Genomic DNA, 25,099 nt, shown 5'->3' on the forward strand with positions numbered 1-25,099 from the left:
TGCATCGCAGACTGTCCAGCAAGTCAATTCCACACCCACGCTTATCCTCCTGTGGCTTGTCCGAGACCTCCATTTCTCTAATCCTTACATCCGATTGACCATCCTGCCACCATGTCTGGCAAGTACGTTTTCACTCAGGGCCTGAAGGAGCTCCGCTTCCTCTTCTGCCAAACCTCCGAAGCGAGCGCGGCCACAAGGTGCGTACACCCCGACCCGAGGCGAATTGTGTCCCAGTCCACTGATTGACCTTCTTCTGTGCCTATAGATCCTTCCTGAACCGGGCCTACCCGACTATGAAGAAGCACAACCCCCAGACTCCCATCATGATCCGCGAGGCCGCGGGCACCCAGCCCCGAGTCTATGCCCGATATGGTATGCCAGCCTATAAGCCCAATTGTGTGGGCTCTCTATACAAGCGAGCCACGCTAACGTTGCATGTTCCTCCCAATAGCTTTCGGCCAGGAGAAGCAAGAAGCGCTGTCCGGTGATTATCCCCCGCCATAATTTTGCACCAAGTCGCAATACTAATTGATGTTCCTAGGCCTGTCGGACTCCCAGATCGAAGAGCGCATTACACAGTTGGTGAAGCAGCAGCTATAAATCGTTTTGTTTCTCTGCCGACCTATTTTATGCCCCCCCGCGTTCCAACCGTTCTACACCCATCTTCTGTACCTATAGATGAAATCGAAGCTCATATCCAAAACAAATTCCAATTCCAACTCTACTTACAATGATTTAATGCTATATCATAACGCGCTAGCATTACCAACCTCGCCAAACCGATACTGCGCCCAGCTCATACTCCCCTCGGGGAGTGTCCAAGTCCTCTTCCCTAGATCCTCGCCCGCGGCACCAGCCCCAATATGAATAGGCAGCAAATGCTCAAAGGAAGGATGAGCCTGACGTGCATCTGGTCTCTTCAACAGCTCAGCCATAGCCTTCTGCCGTTCAGCCGGCGCAGTCGTCACGGCATCCTTAAGCGCCTGATCAAAGCTAACCGCATATGGCATCGGGGTTGAACTGCCAAACGCAAACCGCAGATCGCGTAGATTATGCACAGCCATTCCAGACACGATGATCAGAATATTCTGCTCGCGGAGACTCGCGACTGCCTGTCCGAGCCGGTAGTGCTGGTCTGGGTCTTCGCTGCCGAAAAGCGAGACTTGCACGATGGGCACGTTCAGTGGGTTTGTTTCTGGCTCGAAGGCTGCATCGCCATCAGCATTGAATTATCTTTTCGGTGGAAAATGTCACATACCGCACTTGAAGCTAACCCAGACGCCGTGGTCGAGTCCACGCTTGACGCCCTCTGCTGGGATCTTGGCTTCCTCCAATAACCTGAGTACTTCACTCGCTACCTCCTTGCTACCCACATGCGGGTACTTCTCTTTATAGTAATGGGTCGGGAAACCACCGAAGCTAAATCCAGTTAGTTTGGAATTTGCAGGATAGCGTTGGGATTACTATATCACACATACTCATAGATCAGATCGGTTTTCTCGGCGGTATTCACCTGGATCGTATTTCGGCCGGCCTGCCAATGCGCTGAGAATACCACGACAGCCTTCGGCTTGACCTTGGTTGTTATCTCGCGCCCGGCCTGGGCGAGCTTCACGTATGCCGGGTGGTCTACGTCGTACATGATGTTTGGCTAATAGACAACAAATCAGCGTTTAGTTCATGGTAAAAACCGGAATATGGATAACTCACCCCGCCATGGCCGAAGAAGTAAACGGGTGTCTTCATGTTGGTTTGTACGTGAGCGCTAGTAGCTGCGTCTGGTTGCCCTTTCAATGTCGGGGCTGCTGCAACAGATGCTGAAGCTGATAGAGGTGCTGCCACTGAGCGCGCGGAAGACCCAAAAAGACGTCGGAATCCGAACAGATTGGCGGTGTCTCCCCGGAGGGAGGTAATAAGTACAGCGACGATGACAGTTATAAGAGAGATAAGAGCGAGTTTGCTTCCGCTGAATGAATTTGGTGTTTGTGTTTCTGAGTCGTTATGTTGGTTTGATTCGGAAGACATATATGGCTTGTTGTGATTAGAGCCGGTAATGTACTTCCTAGGGCACAATAAACAGCGGTCTTATTTTATATTTGATCTCCAAAAAGACAAAAAGAACTTACTATCAAAATATAGCTTATTAATTCAGATAATTTGAGAAGCGCATAGAGCCGATCATAAGGCCGAGTCTTGGAATTAAATTTGTGTCAGCGCGGAATCTATCCGCGGACATATATCCGCCCTACGGCAGTGGCTCGGATTTACGGATATCTAGGGTTAGGATATGCATTGGACAAGTATTGAAGTTGTTCAACAATCTATTAATGTATACAGATGCGACCATTCCGGGATATCGACTCCATGTCCAGTCATGCACATCCCATTCGTGAAAAAAAAAGGAAAATGGGAGAGGAAAGAAGGAAAGAAAGAACAAATCGAAGTAGAAAAGGGTGTAGAAAAGGGTGTAGAAAATCGGTAGGAGGACAATAGGAAAAGTACAATCTCCATGCAGTCCAGAATCTAAAGATAAGCGTTCTTGACCGAGGTAGAATACATCAACCGCCGGTGATCATGAGGGAAAAGGCACAAGCATGCCGTATCGAGAGCGTAGCAAATCACGAAAGGACGAAAAGATCCAACTACATGAGAACACAATCCCCATCACTCTGCTTGTTAACAGCCGAGCGTGAGAGGCGAGTCTTTTGCATTCGGCTTCCGCCCTTCTTGAGATCTTCAAGACGCTCACGAGCCTTGGGGAATCCTTGAGCTGGGAAAGAAAAGAAAGGTCAGCTGAGGTTAAGGAGAAAAATAGTCATATGGAAGCCAACTCACCAGCTGCGCGCCAATACCATCGCTTTGCGTCATCCAAGTTAGCAGCAGAGCCAATTCCGACCTCGGTGAAATATCCCATTGCATATTCGGCCTTGGCAAGGCCAGCGGTGGCGGCCTTGCGAGCCCACAAATAGGCTTCGGTGTCATTCTGGGCGAGAATGCCCTCTGATCCGGTGAGATACCAGCCACTAAGGGCGAGTTCACTCTGGTGTTCACCCTGGGCCGCAGCACGAGTATACCAAATGATACTCATGCGATTATCAATGGGGCATCCCATCAGACCATATTCGTAGGCAGTACCAAGTCTGAATTGAGAGAACTTGTAGCCAAGCTCGGCAGCTTGATGGAATAACTGGGAGGCATACTGCTCGTCGCGGACGATGATATCGTTGGGGCCAGCGTTCTGATACATGAGGGCAAGCTCATGGAGTGCATGCGGGTTCTCCTCGTCCGCACGGTCAGCCGCCCGCTTAAGCCAGGATACACCCTCGCGGGGATTCCGAGCTTGACCCAGAAGGCCCTTTAGATTAATCATTCCCATTTTGTACATAGCGGGTGTATCACCGAGCGCAGCAGCACGCTTGTACCATTGAACGGCCTTGAATGGATCACGCTTGGTACCACCACCTTCTTCTTGGCCGATTTCGCAGCATACGGCGACACGGTACGCGGATTGTGCGTGTCCCTGCTTTGCAGCAGACTGGTATAGTGAGAATGCTTCTCTGGGGTCTACTTCCAGTCCCAATAGGCCTTCGCCGTGGCAGTCGGCCAGGAAAAATTGGGCTTCAGAGTACCCGGCTGAAACAAGCTTTTTGACAATCTTATGCGCGTCCATTATGTACTTCTCCTTGGCCTTCGCTTTGGTCTTCGGATCTAGTCTGCTGTCATCCCCTACTAGAACGGTAGATGCCTCAACCAGCTTTTTGGCGAGTAGAAGTTGGGTCTTATGGTCGGAAGGGTTCCCTCGCGCCTTCTGTTGTAGCCGCTGTATCTCTTCTATTGTGACAGGCACATGAGCTGTTCCACCAGGCGGCACTGTTGGCTGTGGAGCAGCGGGAGCTGGGACAGATTCGGGAGCGCTGTACTGCCGAACCGGTGGAGGTTTTGACGCCTGGTCATGACCGGGGCGGAATGGGGCTGGGTGGTGAGGAAGGGCATCGGGGTTCTGGTGAGGAGCTGGGCTCTCGGCTGGGTTGTGGTAGCCGGGCTGGGTGGTCTGGACCGGGGAAGGACCATGTGAGTATCCCGCATAATCTTCGTAACCATTCGGCTGATACCCAGCAGAGCCTGGGTGATCATAACCGGGAGCATGGGAAGCTTCGCCGGGAATGCCAAACTGGAATCCCGCGTTTTCAAACTGATTGGTACTGCCCCCCTGTTGTAAATTTGGGTCCGATTGGGAGCGCATAGGATCCACCCCATTGGAATACGAGTAGTCTCCAGGCGAAGAAGTCGGACCATGCGCAGGCTTCTTAGCTGGTGTTATTTCCAACCCCATCTCATCAATCGTGGGGCGCTGATGAGCCTCTATGGCATCAAAATTCGGCATCTCAGGTTCATCGGCAGCACCACCACCAGACTCATAATAGCTGTCCAGAAATTCCTTGGGCGCATATGAAACACGGTTGGCAGGCTCCGGGGGTATCATTAATCCAGCGGGTGGAATGATTAGACCTGGGTCTATATCGTTGGGGGCACGAGATCGTGGTGGTCGCATGCTTCCCGCAGTATCAGGGCGCATAGGAGGTTCTGGATAATCTGTTTCTTGATAGGTCGACTGGCCTGGGTAGAGTGGTCCGCCTTGGGCGAGCGGCATCGTTGCGCTTCTTGATGGCGGAGGCATCGGCCCCATGGGGTCTGGATAGTCTCTATCAGATCTATTTGGTCTCCCTGAGCTAGCAGCTCGCACTGGGCCCATTGGATAGCCACCTCGGCCCCGCCCCGGTGGAGGTCCACGTGGAGGTGGCTGTCGCATATCCGGGCGTCTTCCATTGGAATTCGAAGTGTGCGGTCTAGGTGGGCCTCTTCCATTGATATCCATTGCAGCCATGTCATTTTCTAGACCCCGCGGTGGCGGACCACGCCGATCCCTCGGGTCTCTTTGGCCTCTAGGGTCTCGCGGGTCGCGCGGGTCTCTGGGCGCCCTCGGATCTCTTGGGTCTCGATTAGGAAAAGAGGGAAATGGATTGTCGAAGGTACCGCCTGGGGGTGGGCGTGCACCAGCTTGAAGTGGATTAGTAGGCGCTTTGCGGTCTCTTTCTGAATTAACATACGTGTTCTTGACCGCGATTGCGGGGGTGGTCTTCCACTTCCGTTAGGAGGATAGCCACGTCGATCATCGTATCCAGGGCCTGGGGGTCGTCCATATCCCGGGCCTGGTGGTCCTGGTGGTCCTGGTGGGCGCATCGAGCGCGGCTGAGATTGCGCAGCAGCGTATGGTTGCGAACTGGAGGAGCTGGACTGGTAACTGTATGCCGTATCGTCGTAACCCGGATCGGTGTGCTGGTAGCTACTCATCCCACTGTCGCTGTATCCTCCGTGGGAACCATCTTGTGAATATCCTCCTGGTGATGCCACGGAAGGCGGAGCGGGGTTGTTGTATTGTCGCAAAGGCGGCGGCCTCTGCGCAGGATGTTGGGGGTATGACATGGCCGAGAAGCGTACTATACGATAGTGCCTCGAGAAATCTCCGGCCACTCAAGGTGAAAAACTTGTAGTCGCATGCAAGGAGATAGTTCGGTAAACTCCAGGGCTGCAAATTGGAGTTAGCTCCTCAATTTCATGATCCATGGGTATAAGGCAACCGGAACTCCACATCCTTACCTTGCGCAATAACTCCAATAACGCGCCTCAAGCTTGAGAGCTAAGCACCTGAGGTGGTCAGAAGCCACTCAAGTGTATTTGAAAGTAAATGAAGCGGGCAGAATGATTTAGGGGTGATCGCAGGTGACTTTTTTTAAAAAGAGTCTCTTGACCCACTGGGGGTTCCCATACATATCGGTAATTTGTGTAATTAATCTCCTTTTTTGCAGTTACAATCTATTGGTTCAATTTCTGATTATCCACCTAATTTCCTTCCAGGGCTATTATTATACTCTATGATTGAATTAAAACTTATCCTCCCTTTGATACAATGTATACTCTATAGTTGATGTATCATTATATGATTAAGTCCGTTGAAAACTAATTTATCCCACTCGGTGCCTGGCGATCAGGGGTTCGAAGATGGGTCCTGCAGACTCTCTCATCCTGCAAGCCTATCGTAATAAAAATTTCAATGCTGACGGGACTTTTCTGGCGAGTTGTCTACAGGTGCTTCCTAAAGTCCCCGGTGCCCTATTAACTGTCCGTATTGGCCATTATGCCATCCAAAGACAGGGTTTACCTGCCCATGTTACATAGATCCTACATACCATAGTAGGTGGCCTTGAGGTCAAACAATGATGACTAAACCAGACCCTGTGCACACGTGCCCACCTGAGTAGGTGCCCTGGGCACCATTGCAATTGGGCAGCACTCTCGAGGGCTGCCATGCCGGTATTCCGGAGGTATAGACTTTGTAGGTTAGTAGCACATGAGAACATGGAATGTCTCCACATCTGGGAACAATTCCTTGCTACGTCACAGTCAATGAAGAAACAGACAAAGGTGGACAAAAGTGTGGGGGGGAAATAAATGATGTGAAACACACTCGATTGGGCTAAGCGTGTTACTGCGCCACATCAACTGCGCCACGCCGCCTCCAAGAACAAATGAGAGCCGCGATGATGTTGATGATCTCCGTCGGCCTCAGCACCTCTATATCTCCCCGAGTCATCCGAGATCCATATCGTCATACCGAACCCTTGAATCGGTAATCAATATCCGTGTTTCGGATTTCCCAGTATGTCTCGCGCTGGATTGTGGGCGAAGACCATAGCCGGGTAAGTGGCACCGCCTGCACCGCGACAAAGACTTGTGCTCACATTCGGTCCTCATCATAGTGGCCTTCTCATGGTCGTCGGTGGCCCCGCTCTTGTTCAATATATCCGACCCACCGACGAAGAGCTCAGGAAGCGATATAACCCGGATCTGCGGAAGCGCAGCACCGAGCAGGGAGAGCGTCGGGCACAGGAATTCGATGACTACGTCAATAAACTGAAGCATTGGTCTAAATCCGATAAGTCCAGTATGTCATTTACTCGCAATTCACCTTAGGAATTATCAACCCTGTGGAATTGGCTCTCCTGAGGCTTGAAAGTGATCCGTGGCTAATGGTTATGTGTTTTTTTAGTTTGGTACGCCGCTCAGGAAGAATTAGACCAGAAGCAAGCAGCATTGGAGGCACAACGCGCACAGGAGAAGGAACAAACTCGGACACAACGGGAGGAGATGCGCAAGGAGATGCTGGGTGAAAAATGATCCCCCCGACGAAAACCACCGCACCTCTGATCTGTGATCATGCTGTGTCTGAACGACAGAATGTGATCTTCCTACATCCCCGAACCTCCTCCACCTTTCCTGCCATTGACTCAATTGCTCCTCCCATAACTTTTTCCTTCATCCTAGGGCTTCAAGGGTCCGAGGTTTCTGCACTATCTGCAATCTTGGATATCCTGGGTGTATGTCATGATTTTTATTGGCTGTACGATACGTTTGCGACTCTACTCTCATATTTGCATTCACGGCCTCAATACTGGAGGCCTACATCAATGTACAACTACCGACTTTCAAACTTTGTCTTTTCAATACCATAATCTAAAAACAATGTCGTTCTACCTCAATCACGCAACATATATCTACATATTGTTAACCTTAGCTGTAAAGCTCATATTGTGGATCTGGGTAGAACTATATACATTAGCTGGGCTTCTAGTTGGCCAATAAGCTGGAATATTGATCACACTGATATGGTGTACGCAGATATATATATTAAACAAAAGCCCCTAGCTAATGTCGCTAGAGCGTGAAAAATGTACGGTATGTATATATAAAACTCCCATGAAAACATAGTAATACAAGGATGTTGCTGGAAATATGCATAGCCAATGCTATATAACCTTGAACATGAATACAGCGGCACCGATAGGGATCAAAACTCCCAGCATGGTAAGGATACCAGCACCAGCTTTCTCACCACTTCCAATCGTCCGAGTTCGAACATCATTTTGTTCTGTATTTTCCAACCCATCGTCCTCACCAGTGCCTTTGTTTCCCTTACTTGTCCCTCCAGTCTTCTCTGTGACAGGCGGTTTAACCCTATGCACCAAGTTAGCTTTGAAGATCTCTAAAGCTGCCATCTGCTCGCCGATCCCAGTGGTGCTCTTGTAATTCGTGTGATCGGTCCAGATCAGCCCGCAGGCATTATCGGGCCCATTGCATTGCTCTGCGGCAGCTAATGCTGACGTTTGGATTTTCGACCGCAATAGCTCGTCAGTGAATGGCGCCAATGGAATTGTCGCCCCCATGAATCGTGCCAGATAGGCTTTGAACGACCGTGAGTTGAGGTCGCATTTCACTGTTTCACAGGGTTGGGCCATTATATCCTGGTTGTTGGGGAAGAATGTTCCAAGGGCGCTGATAATGCCTTCTATCCGTTCCCTCCAGACATCAGACCCGTCTGTCTGATCATAGTTAGCAAACAGTCTATTTTTAGTCAGATTAGAAACATCTGATACACCCCAAGTACTCACAATATTATACATATTAGCAGCCCCATGAAGATATACCGCAGGCAGATATGCATGTTGCTCATGATTGATGACGGAACAATTGGTCGAGATATCGGCACCATCAAAAATATGATACTCCTCGCCAATAAATCCCACCGCAGCTGTCCAATCCCAGATTTTGTTGGCCCAATCGGTGAAGGTATTGTTCCCAGTATACCGAGCCAATCGGGCAGCGACGTTGAAGAGCCCACCATTGGCAATAGTATTCTTATACGACCAGCCTTTATTATACTCAAAGGCCTGCCAATGCAAGCCGCCACCACAAGCGCTATTATCCCAGCGCGTAGCCTGCGAGTTGAACACATTCTGCACAAGCGATAGCCATTGCGGCTGGCCTTTCGGGGGATCGGGATATTTGAGCTCGGCAGCCGACATGGCTGCAAAGCCCCAGAAGATCTGGTCATCATTTCCGAGCGACAGCGTCTGGTTTTGCGGCATGTAATTATTGTCGTCGCCTACTTGGTGGAGTAGAGCTTGGGTGGTGATCTCGTTCCACTTGCCATCGCCAGTGTAGTACCAGTATTCGACCATTGCGCCAAACATCGCCCCAGCTTCCCACCAGTAATATGGGTCGGGGATGTTTCCTGGTACATCGCCGGGACGGTTACCTGTATAGTATTGCAACATGCCTGCTGCGGCAGTTTTGGCAGCGGCTTTGATGGATTCTAGGTCCTTTGGAGTAAGCAATTGACCATTGTATGTGGTTAATATACTCATTCAAACATACCATCGTTTTTCAAGTCAAGCTCGATAGACGCATGCGTTATTTGGGGCCCCAGCGTGGATAGAAGCAAGATTATGACATTGAATGGTTGTGTTGGGTATCTCATGATGGGAGGGATCGGATCGATACTAAGATACACAAGGCAGAAGAGACCGATCGGAATTTGAAAAGAACTCTTAGACGCTAAGGGTACCTAAAATTAGTTTTCGTTCCATTGCTATTGCTATCACCTTGCTTGGAAAGACCAAGGGCCAAGCAATCCGAATAGCGGCCCCGGGGGCTGCGATGTGCTCATGAAGGAACGCATTTTCTTTAACACCTCAACAGTGGTTCGTCACCGTATCATGTGGCTTCTGCCTATTCGTGTATGCTGGGAACAAGAACAGTCTTGTGCAGGGGTAGGTGCTCACGATGAGACAGCGGTGAGATAATTCGTCAAATAGCAAGTAGAGATCGACAGACGATGAAACGGAGCTGCCTATAGCATCGAAAAAGGATTCGGCATTATGTACTTTGTACACAGGCTTATATGTACCCAAGTGTAGGCACTAAGCTTCAGTCTTGTGACCGAGCCTCTTTGCTCTCGAGTCACCATAATCACCTCGAGCATTGGAGAGGGCTCTCATTTGGCAGATATAAACAATAACCAGCCTGTAGATCTAGTTGATGACGGGAGTCATGTGTCGAGATACAGTTGATGAAGTGGAAGCACAGCTACCGCGTCGATGCACAAGATATGGGTAGCTAGACCTTAGCTGTGAAAGTGGTTCCCTTCGTGGGGTACACAACGTGCTACGATCTCCCCGCAATGCGCTAAACGCGACGAGTAAGAAGTACATACCACACGAACCAAATTCGAACCTTCCACGCTAAAAAAGGGTAGTTTGCCAACTTTTTTATAGCCAGCTTTAGTGTCACCATCGGAACAGTCATGAAAGCGGCATAGCTCATCGTAGCGGTTTTCCCAACATCCCTACCTATTCTCAAGGGTACGTAGTATAGGTTATGGTAGACACTAATAGGGAATTGCGCTGACCAGTGAGTTGACGACATTGACCACCGCAGCCTACTCAGTAGCAACCTGTGACTACTACTAGCTATGAAATTGAACTATGCAAGATGATAAAATGCCGCCAAACTATGCAGTATTGCTGCCCGTCAAGGTATATTTGATGCATCATTATGTATTCCAGAAGTGGACCTGGGTTGGGGTTGTTAATGCTTCTTCTGCGCAGATCGCTGCGGTTTTGATGACTGATATTTACACCAGATCACAGCAGCAAGCAGCACCATGAACCCCACAATCAAGTTATATCCCCAAAGGCCACTTGCCATGCCTCTCTGATCTTGACCAAGTCATAGACCAGCGGAAACATTACCCTCGCCTTGTGCGAGGGCCTTCTCAATGAAGTTCTCCAGATCATCAACTTCCTCGGGGGTCGCCGAGTGACCAAGACCTCTATAATTAGGGATATCAAATTAGCGGATGATCATAACCCGGAACAACAGCGACGAAAAACATACTCATATTCGTTGAAGGAGACATTCTCTAGGCCAATTTCCTTAAGTTTAGCCGCTGAGGCCTTTCCAGAGGAAAACGGAACAACCGCATCCTCGAGACCATGGGCAAGGAAGAAGGGGGTCTTCTTGTTGGCCCACTCCTCGGGCATATAGTTCTTAATCCGATCGCTCAGCAGCATGTAGCATGACAGACCAAAGACACCGCCGAGCTTTTCCTTCTGGGTGATGCCGGCGAACACGGACATCGCACCGCCCTGAGAGAACCCGCCCAGGATGATCCGCGAAGGCTTGATACCGTTATTGATTTCTTTCTTGATAAGGGAATCGAAGTACTCGCGGGAGCGGAGAATTCCAGGTTCGTCTTGGGAGCTGATGGATTCCTCTAAGGTCAACTAGATAGAAGGAGACGATGGTTAGCGCTGGCAGATTATTTAGCGATTTTGGGGATGGAGGGCTCACATCACCGCCGAGCTTGGAGATGTCGTACCATCCGGGCATGCGGCTGCCGAAGTTCTAATCGAAACCAGTTAATCAATATTGCATTGCCGACATATATTGAGGCCAACTTACAATTGTGATGGGGATTTCGGGCGCATTAGGGAAGACGAAGGCCACCTCGTTGAACTTGCCGCGGCGGCGCCAGGTTTGGGCAAGGGACACCCTATTGGAAATCGATGGTTAGAGGCAAGGCTCATGGGCTTAGCCCAGATAAACAATGGGCATTTTCATACCATCCGGCACCACTGTATTCAAACACTGTTAGACTTGATCCTATCGTCTATCTGCTTTTGGCGATCCATGTACTTACGTATCTCCTAACCCGTGGGCCATAATAACGGTGGCGGTGTGCTTTGTGAGCGCCGGAACAATATAGGGATCGCGAATCATATTGAAGGTTGATATGTTATCAGATGAAAAGAAAAATAACAGTTGAGCGAAAGGAAACTGGTGAGATTTCTCCGATGTTTGGTTCCCCCACGATTCTGCCGCCGGGGTTATCGCACTCTCACCGCCCACTTGATAACAGGATCCGAAGATGAACTCCAGGGCTCTTGGAATGGTTGAATTGATGCAGTATTAAACATTATGAAGGATATACCTACCTAGGCAAATAACAATGATATCCAGTGCTCACACCACTTCAATATTGTATAACTCCTGCTTCGTCGACTCAATGACCTGATTGACGAGATCAGCCTCCACAACCCCTTGCTGCCAAGAGATAGCCAACACCAAACACCCATCTCCACCAGTGACAGCTGACACCTCGATAGCATTACCCATCACACTAGCACATTGGGAAAACACCATACCCTTGATGGAAGGCAGCTCAGGGTTCGTCTGCGGCTCCAAAACGCCAACGTTCGACACCTCAAAGCTCTTATCGCGGTCCTTGCCAACCTTGGACAAACACAGTTCCTCTTGAAAATCGTCGACAAACTGCAACAGACTAGGGCTCGCATTTGCGCCTTCCATTTTCAAGACTGACTGGATTGTTTTACGCGACCGTCTGGCCTCTGCCCACGGGAAGGAACCGTCAGACGGCGCAACTGTCGCTCGGGAATACGTCTCTTCGTAATCCTGGACCCAGACGCCCATTGACTCATCGGTGATGACATCTGGCAACCAGCGCCGACTTGAGAGCGCACCGGTGCAGGCAAGCAGCGCAAACTCGGGCGGGATGTGCGCGAAGATGGAGCGGGCGATGATCGTCTGTAGAAGTGCAGTGATCGTCGTTCCCTCTGCTCGACATCTGTCTCTTATTGTGCTAACGAGTAGTTTGGAGAATGGCACGAGCCGTAGGCGGGTTTGAGAGGGGGCTAGGACCTTGGAGCCGGTCCATAGACCAGTGGGCCGTCGGGAGTAGATTTTTGCCTGGAATATTTTCTTGGCAAGATAGAGGAAGGAAAGAGACATTGGGTGCACGAGCTCGATATTTGGCAAAAGAGGGAGCCCCGGTGACTTGACGATGGATTTAGTCTGGTCCGGGGAGTCCATTGCCCCCAGGGCTCGTAGGAAAGTTTGGTGGAAGGCTTTTCCGGAGGTTCCATCGCCAATGGCGTGGTGATATACAAATGCTGCAGTGAATTGTCTCTCGTCCTCTACATCGAGCAAGATGCAGAGTCTCCAGAGGGGATTCGGAGCCTTGAAAGGCATGTTGTGCTGCGTTGCAAGCAAGGTTTGCAGATCAAGGTCTGGGGCAGGCTCGCCATTGGCTTCGGTACCCAACAGGCCCGGTTTTCTGTCTTGAAAAGAAACAACTTGGTCAAGATTAATCTCTGGCAGCCGCACAAAATACGGGTCTTGTGTATGATCGTCTGCCACGATGGCGGATAGCGACGGATGTTCCGCTATTGCGGCCTCGCATGCCTGATAGACATAGTCTTTCACAGGAAGCACAAATGTTTCTGGTAGGAAATATGTTGCTGATACAGCCACATTCAAATAAAATCCGACCTGGTGGCGCGACGTTGAATATTGTTCCAATCGACCTGACTGGTGTCAGGATTTGTTGAAGTTCGGAAAAGGTTTCCGACTGTTTGAGGATCTACTTACCAACGGGTCGCAGTATCTCAAATTTCTCCATGATAGATTATGGCCAGTGACTTTATAAAAATTCCCTCTTGCTTGTTGGATGACCAAGATGTATGAAGATAGACTTGGCCCCCTGATCGATTTTCCTTGTTGCTAGATATATATAGCTCAATCTACGCGCACACGTGACAGTTCAAACTATATCTATCTGGACCAGGAAAGGCGTTCCTCTAATGCTGTAAAAGGGCCGCAATGCAATGATTATATATAATTGTCGCTTGACTAAGTCAGTTACACCATACCTGGTTGTCAAATGATTCCGGTTGCAAGATTCTCGAAGAACCAGGATTGATCCCTATACGTGACCGAAGAGAAATGAGTCACAAAAGGAATAGGGTAATGGAGTATCCCTTAAGGACCGGCAAGTTATTAGATAGCTCTCTCGCAGGACTGAATTATTAAGTAATGAGTCAGTTTTTTTTTCAAACAGATGCAGTGTGATGGTTGACAGTAATTGCTTGTCGTCGATTTGCTTCTAAGATACCTCCCCAGTCTCTAGGCGCCTGAAATCAGATTCGGAATTCAATATTTCGTAGGTAATGTGGTTCTAGCATAGCTAGCAAGACGGTCTTTATTGTATTGCTGTGAGACGGGAACAATGGGACACAAGATATCATCATCATTATGTATCACGAAACTTTTAGACCAAATAGAGAAGGAAGTCGGAGAACCAGCCTTTACAGCGCGGCAATTCCACCGACGAGAGCAGCACCAATAACCCCCCAAGCAGCGGTTTGCATTGGCATAGCAGCACCCTTAGAAGTGGAGGACGAGGGGGAAGATCCACTCTGTGGTTGACCCTCAGCAGTAGACTCGTTGGCATTACGCGCAGCAGAATCCTTGGAGAAAGCAGTGGCAACGAGATTGGTGTTATTGCTACAGGCAGATGGTGTCTGGTATGTAACGTCGGAGGAGAATTGGATATCGGCGCACTGTATTGTATTAGTATACCGCAAAATGCACTAGGTGTGAGAAATGAACATACAGCATAGAGACCACCACTTGGGTCACCGTTGGTCTGTACCTGAAGTGTTGCGTTCATTCCATTGGTGAGGTTACGACCAATAAGTTTCTCAGTGATCTCGACATGAGGGAGACAGAACTCGCCGAGTCCTTTGACCTGGAAAGTTGGTGAGAGCACAATGTTGAAGTTGTCTCCTGGATCGTTGCCTAGAGCAAGGAGGACCTCGACGGCAGTCTGGGCATGGTGCATCTCAAGAGCGACGGGGAATGAGCCACCGGAAAGTGGTAGCTTGGTACGATTAGAGGATTGGCCCATTCCACCACAGGGAAAGTTGGTCATGGTATCCTCGTTGAAGCCACGGGAGGTGGGGTACATCAGCTTGAAGTGTGCGGCGGCCAGAGGCACGATGGCCGTGAAGGCGAGGAGGGATAACTTCATTGTGATGTTTTGAGGGGTGCAAAAAAGGCAGGAGTCAAGGGTAGAGAATAAATTAGAGAAGAGGTAGCCAGAAAAAAGAGAACTCACCTGGGCAGTACTTTGAACTCCTCTATACGAACTCCGCATATACAAGGTGAGCAAGTTAGCGGAACCTGAAAGAAGGGTCCACTTGTAAAGCCCATTGGATTTCGCATTTCGGCAATTATGAACCTTTTCCATTTGAGATTGTGCGTGCCTCGGTATCTTCCGACGCCAGTACTCTGTCCTATGAAGTGATATTTAGACTCATGCTCTGCACTCCTCTCCTATTTGCTTCTTTGCCACTGTATATTTAGCAATGATAAATCTGTATGAATCTGCACTCCAGCTTAATGTAATACACTTCCAATTTGAAGATGATTATATCTCAAATTACATTCTGTGTATAATTACATGGACCTGGTGTTTTGGCTCGGACTATACCTGCTTAAACGTAAATAAAAGCCTTACGCTAGCGCCAAATGTGGATATTACCCGTCAGGCTAGTCCAAACTCGGTTAGTAAATTAGCTCAATTGCGCGCGTTGGGCTTAGTCATCCGATTGCATGCAGCTCCCAGAGACAGCGATGCAAGTATTTAAGTGGAATAGAGGGGAAATGAGGGGTTTAATGATGACGAGAACAATTGAAATATCTCAACTCGGGAGAAGCGGGCCAATTCGTATCGTATTACCCCAAAGCATTATCCCCAACGCCAGACCAATGCTGTTCAAGGTCATAAATAATATCAACATGCAGTAAAATGTGTCAGATAAAATCAAAAGCTAAAAGTCCTCAATGTCCGTGCTCATTAGTTTGAATGAAGCGACCGACCGCTAATTCTCCGAGGAATGCGCCTGCAAGCACCGAGCAGAAATAGCCGATGTTCATAGTCATGACAGCTAGCATGCTAGACAATGCATTAGCACCCATCCAAACCAACATTAAGGAATATTAGAACACACAGTAGATATGATATACCCACAATACATAGGAATAGCAATGCACGCGGTAGATCAACGCTGAACCGCCAGGGAATTGGTCCGTGAGTGATGTTGTGCACAACTTTGACAGATTCCTCAACGCCCTGCGCAGTGATGAGGGATGCAAGTTTCGCGTCCGGGTCGGCGTTAATGTTGGCAGCTTCGGTGTTTTTACCAGCCACAGCGACATATCGTCGGTTGAGATGCGAGGCGAGCCAGTGGCGCTCCATGGTTGCTTTGAAAGCAATGAGGCATCGGTCGATGATAGCGAGAACAATCAAGAAAATACATGTCCCGGCAAAGCTACCCGAGGATGAAGGAGTCCAGGTATTGGAGAAAAGTGGTGTGTCGTGAGTGTTTGTGAATACCATACTCATGCTCATAGAGCTTGAGGAGCTCATACTGTGTGTAGAGCTGCTCATATCCATGCCTTCCATGATGAGAGAATCAAAAGAGTAGAATGAAAATTGGAAAACAAGAAAACAAAAAAACATGAAAGATGAACCTTGAAAGTTACACATTGACGCATTGGGTATGTAAACGGTGGACCTGCGAATTACTGTATCGGGTAAGCCCTTTTAGGCTTAGCGCCGCGATACGCCCCAATACGTAACCTTAAAAATATTTAGCCCTCGGTCATACAAAGCTGCTCCTCTACCTTTAGCCACTTTGCTCCGGGTTTCTCTTTATCTCGGGTCGAGCTCTGACGGACCTGTTGAGATAACATTGACTAACTGATCGAAGCAAGAGCCCGTTTAAAGCTCGAATCTGTGACCTAGACACGGAACTCATCCCACAAAGAGACAGCCGTCTCATCTACATACAGTCCAGCCTTCTTGAGGATGCGATTATAGTTCTTCTATTGTCGGAGGTGCTATGCTTCCTTGTCGACCGACCCGAAAGGGGGATGGTCTGGCATTTCCGAACCAGAGGAGGTTTTTGCTGATATTGATAATGGAATGCTTACTACATTTAGTGGTTTTACTCATTCAAAATCAGTTAGTCATTCATTCAATATCATATGGATGCTGGATCATTTCAAGTTTTGAGAGGGAGTCTTGGAGCTATGTTACGAAGGGAAATCTAGATATTATTGGGAGCTGGGGGTGACGAACAACTTCGTCTGCTCACCTTTACTCACCCTTTTGCTCAGTGGGCAAATGAGATGATATTTTGGGTGAATGTCATCAGGACGCTAGTGTATTAGGAACTACATGTCAATGTTGTGATACTGCAGTTCCTCGGAGGTTTGGCACCGACTCAAAGCCCGGCAGAGAATGATGGACATCAATGGACTCCTCCGCACGGAAACCACCAAATACTGCCATAGTGTTTGTGACGTGCGTGCATTAGCGTCCCTTGTCCGAGTTCAATTGAGAGATTACCGAGATGCCGATCTTAGTTCGATTGTGGGCCGAGTGGATATTACTCACGTTTTGACCGATCTCACGATGATACGTCAGACGCTAGAACTGCATAATATTCAAGCGCTTACACGAGCCCACCATAACCCAACAAATCCGCTGCCACCAAGGCACCTGACACATCACATCAGTGACATATCACGTTCAACCGATTGGAAAATTTGGCGGAATGGACCAGCAGTAGGTCTCTGCATGTGTTAATGTGGAGTTAATTTATTCATCACGGTTGTCCTGTTGTTACCAGTCACCCAGACGAAGCAGTATAAAGCCCCTTGCGACCCCCGGTTAACGGGGTCTTGTCTCATTAGGCTGACTATTACCGCTGGCTTCTATCATACTGCCGGAAATGGCAGACCTTGATATACAGTCCCTGGGGATAAATTTGCCCCCTGGCTACTCCATCCAAACGTAGCAGCTCGTCCAGAAATGTACAGACCCTGCTTGATCCCGAACATCCGATGACCTCTCTTTGGCCACAATTCATTACGTCAACGCCTGTTACAGAAAGGTACTGGTCACAGTTGACAGATATTCCACTATTCGTCTCCTACCAATTGATGATTCTCCACAAAGATGTGCAGAACGGCCACGAATCAGTGGTGGCATGTGGAAATTCAATTCCAGTCCGTTGGCCACTCAATGACTTGCCCGATGGGGGATGGGAAGCTACCCTGCAGACTGGCATTGAGAACTATCACGCCGGTCATAAACAGCCTCCCAATTTGCTGTTCGCCCTCAGTGTCACGGTGAACCCTGCTCACAGACAGCAGAAGCTGACTGATATTCTCATCCGCACATTGAGAGGGCTCGGTAGTCAGGCCCATTTTGAAGCCTTGGTTGTACCTCTACGGCCAACTAGGAAGAGCCAACACCCTATAGTGCCTTTACAGGCGTACGTGAATTGGAAGCTTGATGATCATACCCCGTATGATCCATGGCTGAGGAAACACCTCATACACGGAGGCCAAATCTTTCGAATCGCTCCCCACAGTATGACAAACACCGCACACGCAGATCAGTGGAAAGACTGGACTGGATGTGACTTAGCCGCCTTAGCCAAATCAGGCGTGGAGACCTGCTCAAATGGACATGTTGACGTGCCTATTCCCGGTGCCCTGGTACCTGTCCAATATGACCCCGTCTCTAAGACTGCTTCGTATGTGGAGCCCAATATCTGGGTAATTCACCCAATGCATTAAAGTGACCTAATGTTGCGCATCTTGAATATGGCGCAATTGGAGGTTTCTTTGAAAATTGCAGGTCTGATGTCAAGTGCTAAGGCCCATGGCGTCACGCATGGGGATTATAAGAAATCAAAATATCAATCTTTTTACACCGCACTTTGTACCACAAATTGGAGAAAATGTAGTTTCTCTACATGCAGACTCCGAATTTTTGCACTTACGAGATCTAGTGTGAGCACTTTAGCAGCATTCAGACCTTCGTATTCCTAAATTTTTGTTACATATAAAGAAGGGGAAAGAGTAGCGGAACGAATAGGGTGATATAGAGACTAGAGTGATGAAGATCGTGGGAGCTTTAAATCTGATATCTTGGGTGACTACCTGACCATCATCCATTAATACCACTAACAACTCAAGTGCTTGGTTCGAGCACAGCGACGCTTTGCGGGTTATGAAAAACGTCTTGGGGATCAACAGATGTTTTAATCTTCATCAGTCTGGGGAGGCTTGGACCCCAGTACGCATCTTGAGGATTGAGTAAGGAGGGATCCACATGTCCTGCGTATGCCCCAAAGATGCCGTCTGGCATGCCTCCAGTGATAATACCAACAATACAGTTCACAAAATCCTGTGACTTTTGAGGAACGACTCCCATTCCGGCCACAGCAAACTGGCCCCAAAATAGCGTATCTCGATACGGATACGCCGTTTCGCCTTTGGGAACATTCAAAATGGCGCCGCCTCCGAGATGAAACGATAGGAAAAGCCTTCCTCGACCCTGAGCCCATGTACTCAAGAAATGGAATAAAGTATCGACAACAGCTGGCGGTAGAATGCTCTGCGCATTGAAGTTCAACGACTTCGCGTAGAAAGCTCGTGGCACACCGCCACCGAATTCGCGAAGCACATGGTTCGCCCAACTATCCACCAACTGCATCCAGTCTGATGTGACAGTGACGTTGCCTTGAATATCTGAAAAGCAGATGTCCAGGTTAAGGGCGTCAAAGCTCTCCCGTGTGCCGAAGAAGGTTCCCGATATCACTATCTTGTGTTCGAAAATATCAATCATGCTGTGCAGGTCCACCGGGAGAGCAGGATCTGCAACCAGCTGCTGCCAGGCCTTGAAGGTATTTGCCCTCACAACTGGATTGGTGGATTCGAGCACATACTCATACTGGACGGCCTCTGTGGGTGCCGGCTGCGTCCGCATCACGAACTCAGTCACAATCCCAAAGCTAGCACCGGCACCTCTTAGAGCAAAAAACAAGTCCTCGTGCTCTGTCTGAGATGTTCGAACGATCTGTCCATCCGCGAGGACAACTTGCATTTCGAGGATTTGGTCAATCGCTAGCCCCCATTGGCGTGAAGCGGGGCCCATACCACCGGTGGTAGCGTGTCCACCGATCCCAACATCAGGGCATGTTCCATGTGCCATTGCTCTTCCTTGTTTGTAGAGAAACCGCGCAATGTCTCCAAGATGAGCACCCGCCCCAAAGGTTGCAGCGTGACTCGACTCGTCGATGGAGAGATACTGTAGATTCTTCAAATCCACGACTACGGCTCCGTCGACGCCACCATATCCTGAAAGAATTAGCCTTTGAGTCAAGGCAGTCAGTTAGTTGGATTCATACCATGATTGGCGTAACTGTGCCCGCCACTCCTTGCCTGGACCTTATAGCCGGCAGCGGCAGAACGCTTCACTATTTCCGCCACTTGCTCGACAGATTGCGGAAAGGTGATAGCTTTGGGGGTCAATGGAATGTTGCGATTGAACACCGGAATTCCCTCAGGAGAAACGGGGAAGGTAACGAGAGAATCGTCGCTTCCAACAGTACGGAGCAGTTGCTCCTCGAACGAGATCTCACCCATAATCACTGTAGAGATTTCAATCTAGAAAGACGAGTTCACTTAATAAAGAACTGGCTACTTAAGAGCCTGGAGCCAAAGCAAGAATGATTAAGACAGATAGGATAAAAGAAACTCTGGTTGCTCAGGTGGTTTTAATTCTTTTCTCGCCACCTCAGTTAAGAAACACTTACCCACCACCAACTTTGGCACCTGAGCAAATACCGAAACACCGAAACGGACAATTGTACATCTGGACTAGCTCTAAAGCTTTGACAATCATTATACCAAACGTGTGTATTCGAAAAATGATAGTCATGATTCACACGAAAAGTCGCTCCTACTTTCTGATAGGCCAAATATGACTATGAGAATTACGTAGTTTTATGGGAAATGGAATATAGGCTATACCGAAGGAGTAGTACGACAAAATCCAGTGGTTTTGGAAGCAATATCTATGTTTGCCAGCTAATGGTTGACTATATGGTTGAAAACGACACCGGTGGACGTTGTTATTTTGTTAACTTTGAAGCATATTCACCAGCCATCCCTCCAAGAATGCAGATGCTAGTCACCATATAGGCACTCCCAACACATCTATGATAACTATCGGGGTTGTTTAAATCCATCAACAAGACCATGGAAAATAAGCTGCACCCTGTACCGCCAACTGCGAGGACAAAATATATAGGGCCCATGGAGGAACCGATACCCACTATACCCAGAAAGATCGTGATGGCCAGTGCCATAATATAAGCCAACAACCTGATTGAATGTCGGAAGCGCACTGCCATGCCCTTGACCCCAGCCTTGACATCATCCGCAGTATCTTGTCGTGCGTAGATGATATCGTACAACATCATCAAGAGCACTATTGAAAAATACAGACTCAATGTGGAGATGTGAGTCGGATAGGCCCAAGGATCCACACCGAGTGAATGTGTTGCCATAATGATAGCAAATGCGATGGTCAGGCCAAGCACGACCTGAGGGTAATTGGTGACTCGTTTGAGGTAAGGGTAGACCAAGGACAGAACAACGATGACAATTGCGTCGAACGAGCATTCGATAGGTAGCAATCGGAGGTTGTATACGCCTATGGCGGAGAGAACAAGTGTGAACAAAAATGCATTGGTGGTAGAGACGGCGCCTCTTGGAATTGGCCGTCCCTGGCTGCGCCCAACCTTGCGATCCAGGTCTTGATCGACAATATCATCCCAGGTGCATCCTGCGGAGCGCAGAATGATGCTCCCTGTCAGGAAGATCCGGGCGCGGTCTAAGAGCTCGGAGATGGGGAGGGCGTCGGGTGCGATACTAGCCGCGTAAATTATACCAATGAGGTACGGGAGATAGACAATAGCGAATCCAATGGGTTTGTCAAGTCGAATTAACTGAGCATACGGTACCCAAGGACTAGGGAGGACAGAGAGGATAGTCGAGCCACTGCCTTTGGGGGCCATTTTCAAGAAACAGGGACTTGGTTGACCATAGAACAAATATAGCCATTTTTGCGAAGAATATGGCTAAATATATGCACCTGTGGGAGCATTCTCATACTCCGTGTCTGGCACGGAGCATATGCCTACTGAGGTACTTATACCCACCTAGCTATGATTATGTGCCTAGGACTCTACACGGCTGACATTGAACTACTATAAAATAGTCACAGAATTTACTAGAATCAAAGCATTCCCAACTACACGGAAAAATCAAAGCAATCAACATGGATGGAAAGATTGACGTCCACCACCACTATTTACCCGAGGAAGTCGTGGCGAGTAGGTTTTAAATCTCTACAGAATCTATACAACGCTAACATACCCCAGAACTTGCTCGGTCTCTAATTGGTCAGAGAAAGCTGCCACCAGTCCCGCGTTGGTCACCCGAAGTGAGCAGCGAGTACATGGAAAAAGTTGGAACAGGCACTGCCATTCTGTCCTTCCCAATTACATTTGCCTTTGAGGGCAATGAAGGCAGTGAAGTAGCAAGACAGGTCAACGAGTATGCAGCCAAAGTACGAGATCAAGATCCCAAGCGATTTGGATTCTTCGCAGCGATTCCCTCGCTCTTAGAGCCCGAAAATGCCTTGCTGGAAATCCGCCATGCCTTCGATAATTTGCAAGCAGATGGTGTCATGTTGCTTGCTCGCTATGGTGATGCATACCTAGGCAATCCATCCTTCATCCCTATCTGGGAAGAATTGAACCAGCGCTCTGCGGTGGTGTTGGTGCACCCAGGTTCCAGCTTCCTCGGGGGGCCCCGGTTCAACCAATACGTTGACCCCAGTGTCGCTGAGTTCCCCCAGGAAACCACAAACACGGCTTTGGATATGATCATGAACAACACTCTGCGGAGCTTTTCCAATTGCAAAGTTATCTTGTCCCATGCCGGCGGGACGCTCCCGTACCTTATTCGACGAGCGTCGGCTCTCATTCCAATGTTTGCCGCGCACATCGACCCTCCACCCAAGCCGGCCCATGAGATTCTTGAGGATTTCAAAACCTTCTACTTTGACCTGGCTCTGTCGAGCTCTGCTTATACTTTGGATCTGTTGCTGAAGCATGTGCCTCACGACCATATCTTGTATGGTAGTGACTTCCCATTTGCGCCAACTCCAGCAACTGTTGCCTTTGCAAGGGAATTGGACGAGTACCCAATGACCGATGAGACAAGAGAGATGATCAATTGGAAGAATGCGCGGGCGCTCTTCCCGCGTCTTATGAAGCAGTGATGGCGAGAAGGATGTAATGAAGAAGACAGGGATGTATTTTCTAATTTGATATTAGTACCCCCCACTCTCCTTTCTTCATAGCACTCACAATTATGTATGATCCCTTCCCTTCTGAGCATAAATACTCCATTGGTTAGGCATAGTGTAGTTTCGCACTGGGTGCTTCTTTCAGAAAACCATAATGACTGACAGGCTAGACAACAAGCTTTAAATAAACTTTAGGTCTCGTCTTCAGTAGGCGTAATATTTTAGCTGAAAGCATTGTTTCAGTACCCCAACAATAGGCAGATCATATATGAAGTATCCCAAGTCCGCCAAACCAACTGGTTGCTGCTAGAGCAAGCCATTAGAGCACAAATCAGGAAAATTTTTAAAACAAATGAGTAAATAACTAGGTATATTTAGCTTTACCAACACCGCTAGCTTACTTCAACATTTCTTTCGACCATGCCGGTCATTTTGACTTTGACCTGGCCCCTTCCTGGAGATTGTCCCTGCACCTTTTTCGGATATCCTACCAGACGGACATGATGAACCTCAATGTCATCTTTCATCGTATCGTGGAGATCCATGTCAAATGTATTTGCAATTCTAGCAATAGCAATGTAGAGCTCGGCGTTTGCCATGCTGAAAAATTATGTTCGATTAGACGCATGCTGATTCGGCGGTTATCAAGGGGTGCTTACTTCAATCCAAGGCATTGGCGTGTACCCTTGCTAAAGCTGACCAGGTACCTTCCCAGCGGTACGCGATCATTCTCAGCCTTGATCCATCGTGTGGGGTCGAAGACAAATGGCTCGGGGAATATTGCTGGATCTGTATGAACGAAGTAGGTAGATTGGCTAACAGGAGTCTGTTATGGCAAGTGCGTATTAGTTATAATTTGAGATGGAATGGAGACCGTAGAATAATGAATTACTTACGCCCGGTGGGATCGTATAGTCCCCGTACTGCAGCGCGTCGTGCGTAGATACCCGCGGAAGACGTCCAACAGCACCGAAAGATAAACGAAGGCATTCATTCACGACACCAGTCTATATATACGAGGTTAAGGAAGGTAATGGCAAGGTCACCCAGTGGGGAGAATTTGACTCACCAGGAATGGAAGAGCTTCTAGCTCAGAGAGACTCCATTCTTTGCTTGGTCGGGTGCCGATGGTGGAGCTGAGCTCATCTCGAAGCTTCTTCAGATGTGACTTGTTGTCATAAAGATGGAAAAATGCCACACTCATAGCTCGCGCAGAAGTTTCTGTCCCAGCGAAAATAATAGTGGTACCTTCATCCATTAAACGATCAATGCTTCTCTCCTCCTGTGGAATCTCTGGATCTTTAAGCGCAGCCGCGATGACTGATTGAACATTCTGAGTTTGTTTAGAGTCTAGAGCACAAAGAAGGTTGCGTTTGATACCCTCGCGAATGTCTAGAAGATCAGCAGCGCTTGGCATGATCGATCTAATCATCGCAACTGGTAGGAGCTTGAGAGTTGCCATCATGAAAGGGATGAATCGAGATAAGTGGAACACCAGCGACATGCCTTCGAATGTCTCCCGCACGGCGAACTTGAAATCTTCGATTCCTAAATAATCAAAGTGCTCTCCATACAGGCGGGAGGTGATGATGTCCGCTGTCAGAGCAGAGAAGGCCGAGTCTAAGCTGATCACATTTTGTGTCTGGAGCGCAAATTGGAAACGTCCGCATAATCGGTCAACTCTTTCGTGGATGATTGGTTCAAGGTCGACAATAGAACGCTTGGAAAAGTACTGGTTGATATAGCCGCGACGTGCACGATGGTGGTAATGGTCCACAGTAGCCGCCACAGAGGTGGGCACGGCAAAGGCCTGGACCGTTGGGGCATCTTTATTGATTTTTCGGCTATTTCCGGCGTAAATCTGGGAGTAAAATTCCGAGTCGCGAATATGCAGCTCCCTCGTGTTGATTCGGACGATTGGCCCTATTGGATGGTTAGCGTTTCCTACCAAAGTAGATTGAAATGGGCACAGTCTTCTCACCATACTTCTGATGCATTTTTTCAATTTCCCAGAGGAATGTTCCATCCTTGATGACATCATAATAGAACTCGTAGAAAGGACCGATTAGGGCAAGTATTGGTCCAGGAAATCCACTTAAT

At 48.6% G+C, this 25,099-nt stretch overlaps 12 protein-coding genes across 12 annotated transcripts; 4 read left to right on the forward strand and 8 right to left on the reverse strand.

The window, feature by feature from the left end:
* Window positions 1–111: 111 nt before the first annotated feature.
* On the forward strand, window positions 112–600 carry PGRI_074320 (L51/S25/CI-B8 domain-containing protein; the record flags this gene model as incomplete). The annotated part of the gene is made up of 4 exons (XM_040795146.1): window positions 112–197; window positions 266–372; window positions 452–484; window positions 542–600. The coding sequence occupies 4 exons, from the start codon at window positions 112–114 to the stop codon at window positions 598–600; spliced, it is 285 nt and encodes a 94-aa protein (XP_040652823.1).
* A 146-nt stretch (window positions 601–746) lies between these two features.
* On the reverse strand, window positions 747–2,025 carry PGRI_074330 (DODA-type extradiol aromatic ring-opening family dioxygenase; the record flags this gene model as incomplete). The annotated part of the gene is made up of 4 exons (XM_040795147.1): window positions 747–1,207; window positions 1,259–1,419; window positions 1,479–1,651; window positions 1,711–2,025. 4 exons carry the CDS (start codon window positions 2,023–2,025, stop codon window positions 747–749), a joined length of 1,110 nt encoding a protein of 369 aa, XP_040652824.1.
* Window positions 2,026–2,642: 617 nt separating this feature from the next.
* Window positions 2,643–5,484, reverse strand: PGRI_074340 (uncharacterized protein; the record flags this gene model as incomplete). Its single annotated transcript, XM_040795148.1, has 3 exons — window positions 2,643–2,770; window positions 2,836–5,058; window positions 5,109–5,484. 3 exons carry the CDS (start codon window positions 5,482–5,484, stop codon window positions 2,643–2,645), a joined length of 2,727 nt encoding a protein of 908 aa, XP_040652825.1.
* Window positions 5,485–6,720: 1,236 nt separating this feature from the next.
* Window positions 6,721–7,236, forward strand: PGRI_074350 (uncharacterized protein; the record flags this gene model as incomplete). Its single annotated transcript, XM_040795149.1, has 3 exons — window positions 6,721–6,758; window positions 6,819–7,003; window positions 7,109–7,236. The coding sequence occupies 3 exons, from the start codon at window positions 6,721–6,723 to the stop codon at window positions 7,234–7,236; spliced, it is 351 nt and encodes a 116-aa protein (XP_040652826.1).
* A 629-nt stretch (window positions 7,237–7,865) lies between these two features.
* Window positions 7,866–9,276, reverse strand: PGRI_074360 (glycoside hydrolase family 76 protein; the record flags this gene model as incomplete). The annotated part of the gene is made up of 3 exons (XM_040795150.1): window positions 7,866–8,438; window positions 8,508–9,218; window positions 9,274–9,276. The coding sequence occupies 3 exons, from the start codon at window positions 9,274–9,276 to the stop codon at window positions 7,866–7,868; spliced, it is 1,287 nt and encodes a 428-aa protein (XP_040652827.1).
* Window positions 9,277–10,626: 1,350 nt separating this feature from the next.
* PGRI_074370 (uncharacterized protein) lies at window positions 10,627–13,378 on the reverse strand (the record flags this gene model as incomplete). The annotated part of the gene is made up of 8 exons (XM_040795151.1): window positions 10,627–10,729; window positions 10,795–11,183; window positions 11,251–11,304; window positions 11,362–11,452; window positions 11,523–11,534; window positions 11,600–11,842; window positions 11,927–13,283; window positions 13,348–13,378. The coding sequence occupies 8 exons, from the start codon at window positions 13,376–13,378 to the stop codon at window positions 10,627–10,629; spliced, it is 2,280 nt and encodes a 759-aa protein (XP_040652828.1).
* A 685-nt stretch (window positions 13,379–14,063) lies between these two features.
* Window positions 14,064–14,788, reverse strand: PGRI_074380 (putative GPI anchored protein; the record flags this gene model as incomplete). The annotated part of the gene is made up of 2 exons (XM_040795152.1): window positions 14,064–14,318; window positions 14,372–14,788. The coding sequence occupies 2 exons, from the start codon at window positions 14,786–14,788 to the stop codon at window positions 14,064–14,066; spliced, it is 672 nt and encodes a 223-aa protein (XP_040652829.1).
* Window positions 14,789–15,600: 812 nt separating this feature from the next.
* Window positions 15,601–16,225, reverse strand: PGRI_074390 (copper transporter family protein; the record flags this gene model as incomplete). The annotated part of the gene is made up of 2 exons (XM_040795153.1): window positions 15,601–15,715; window positions 15,771–16,225. The coding sequence occupies 2 exons, from the start codon at window positions 16,223–16,225 to the stop codon at window positions 15,601–15,603; spliced, it is 570 nt and encodes a 189-aa protein (XP_040652830.1).
* A 1,445-nt stretch (window positions 16,226–17,670) lies between these two features.
* On the forward strand, window positions 17,671–18,411 carry PGRI_074400 (uncharacterized protein; the record flags this gene model as incomplete). Its single annotated transcript, XM_040795154.1, has 1 exon — window positions 17,671–18,411. One exon carries the CDS (start codon window positions 17,671–17,673, stop codon window positions 18,409–18,411), a length of 741 nt encoding a protein of 246 aa, XP_040652831.1.
* A 397-nt stretch (window positions 18,412–18,808) lies between these two features.
* On the reverse strand, window positions 18,809–21,701 carry PGRI_074410 (FAD-binding, type 2; the record flags this gene model as incomplete). The annotated part of the gene is made up of 3 exons (XM_040795155.1): window positions 18,809–19,977; window positions 20,028–20,286; window positions 20,958–21,701. 3 exons carry the CDS (start codon window positions 21,699–21,701, stop codon window positions 18,809–18,811), a joined length of 2,172 nt encoding a protein of 723 aa, XP_040652832.1.
* Window positions 21,702–21,964: 263 nt separating this feature from the next.
* On the forward strand, window positions 21,965–22,972 carry PGRI_074420 (amidohydrolase family protein; the record flags this gene model as incomplete). Its single annotated transcript, XM_040795156.1, has 2 exons — window positions 21,965–22,019; window positions 22,068–22,972. The coding sequence occupies 2 exons, from the start codon at window positions 21,965–21,967 to the stop codon at window positions 22,970–22,972; spliced, it is 960 nt and encodes a 319-aa protein (XP_040652833.1).
* A 419-nt stretch (window positions 22,973–23,391) lies between these two features.
* On the reverse strand, window positions 23,392–24,996 carry PGRI_074430 (cytochrome P450; the record flags this gene model as incomplete). Its single annotated transcript, XM_040795157.1, has 5 exons — window positions 23,392–23,599; window positions 23,659–23,825; window positions 23,896–24,006; window positions 24,069–24,922; window positions 24,981–24,996. The coding sequence occupies 5 exons, from the start codon at window positions 24,994–24,996 to the stop codon at window positions 23,392–23,394; spliced, it is 1,356 nt and encodes a 451-aa protein (XP_040652834.1).
* Window positions 24,997–25,099: the final 103 nt, after the last annotated feature.

Source organism: Penicillium griseofulvum (assembly GCF_001561935.1).
Source record: "Penicillium griseofulvum strain PG3 chromosome Unknown contig_6, whole genome shotgun sequence".
Lineage (NCBI taxonomy): Eukaryota > Fungi > Ascomycota > Eurotiomycetes > Eurotiales > Aspergillaceae > Penicillium > Penicillium griseofulvum.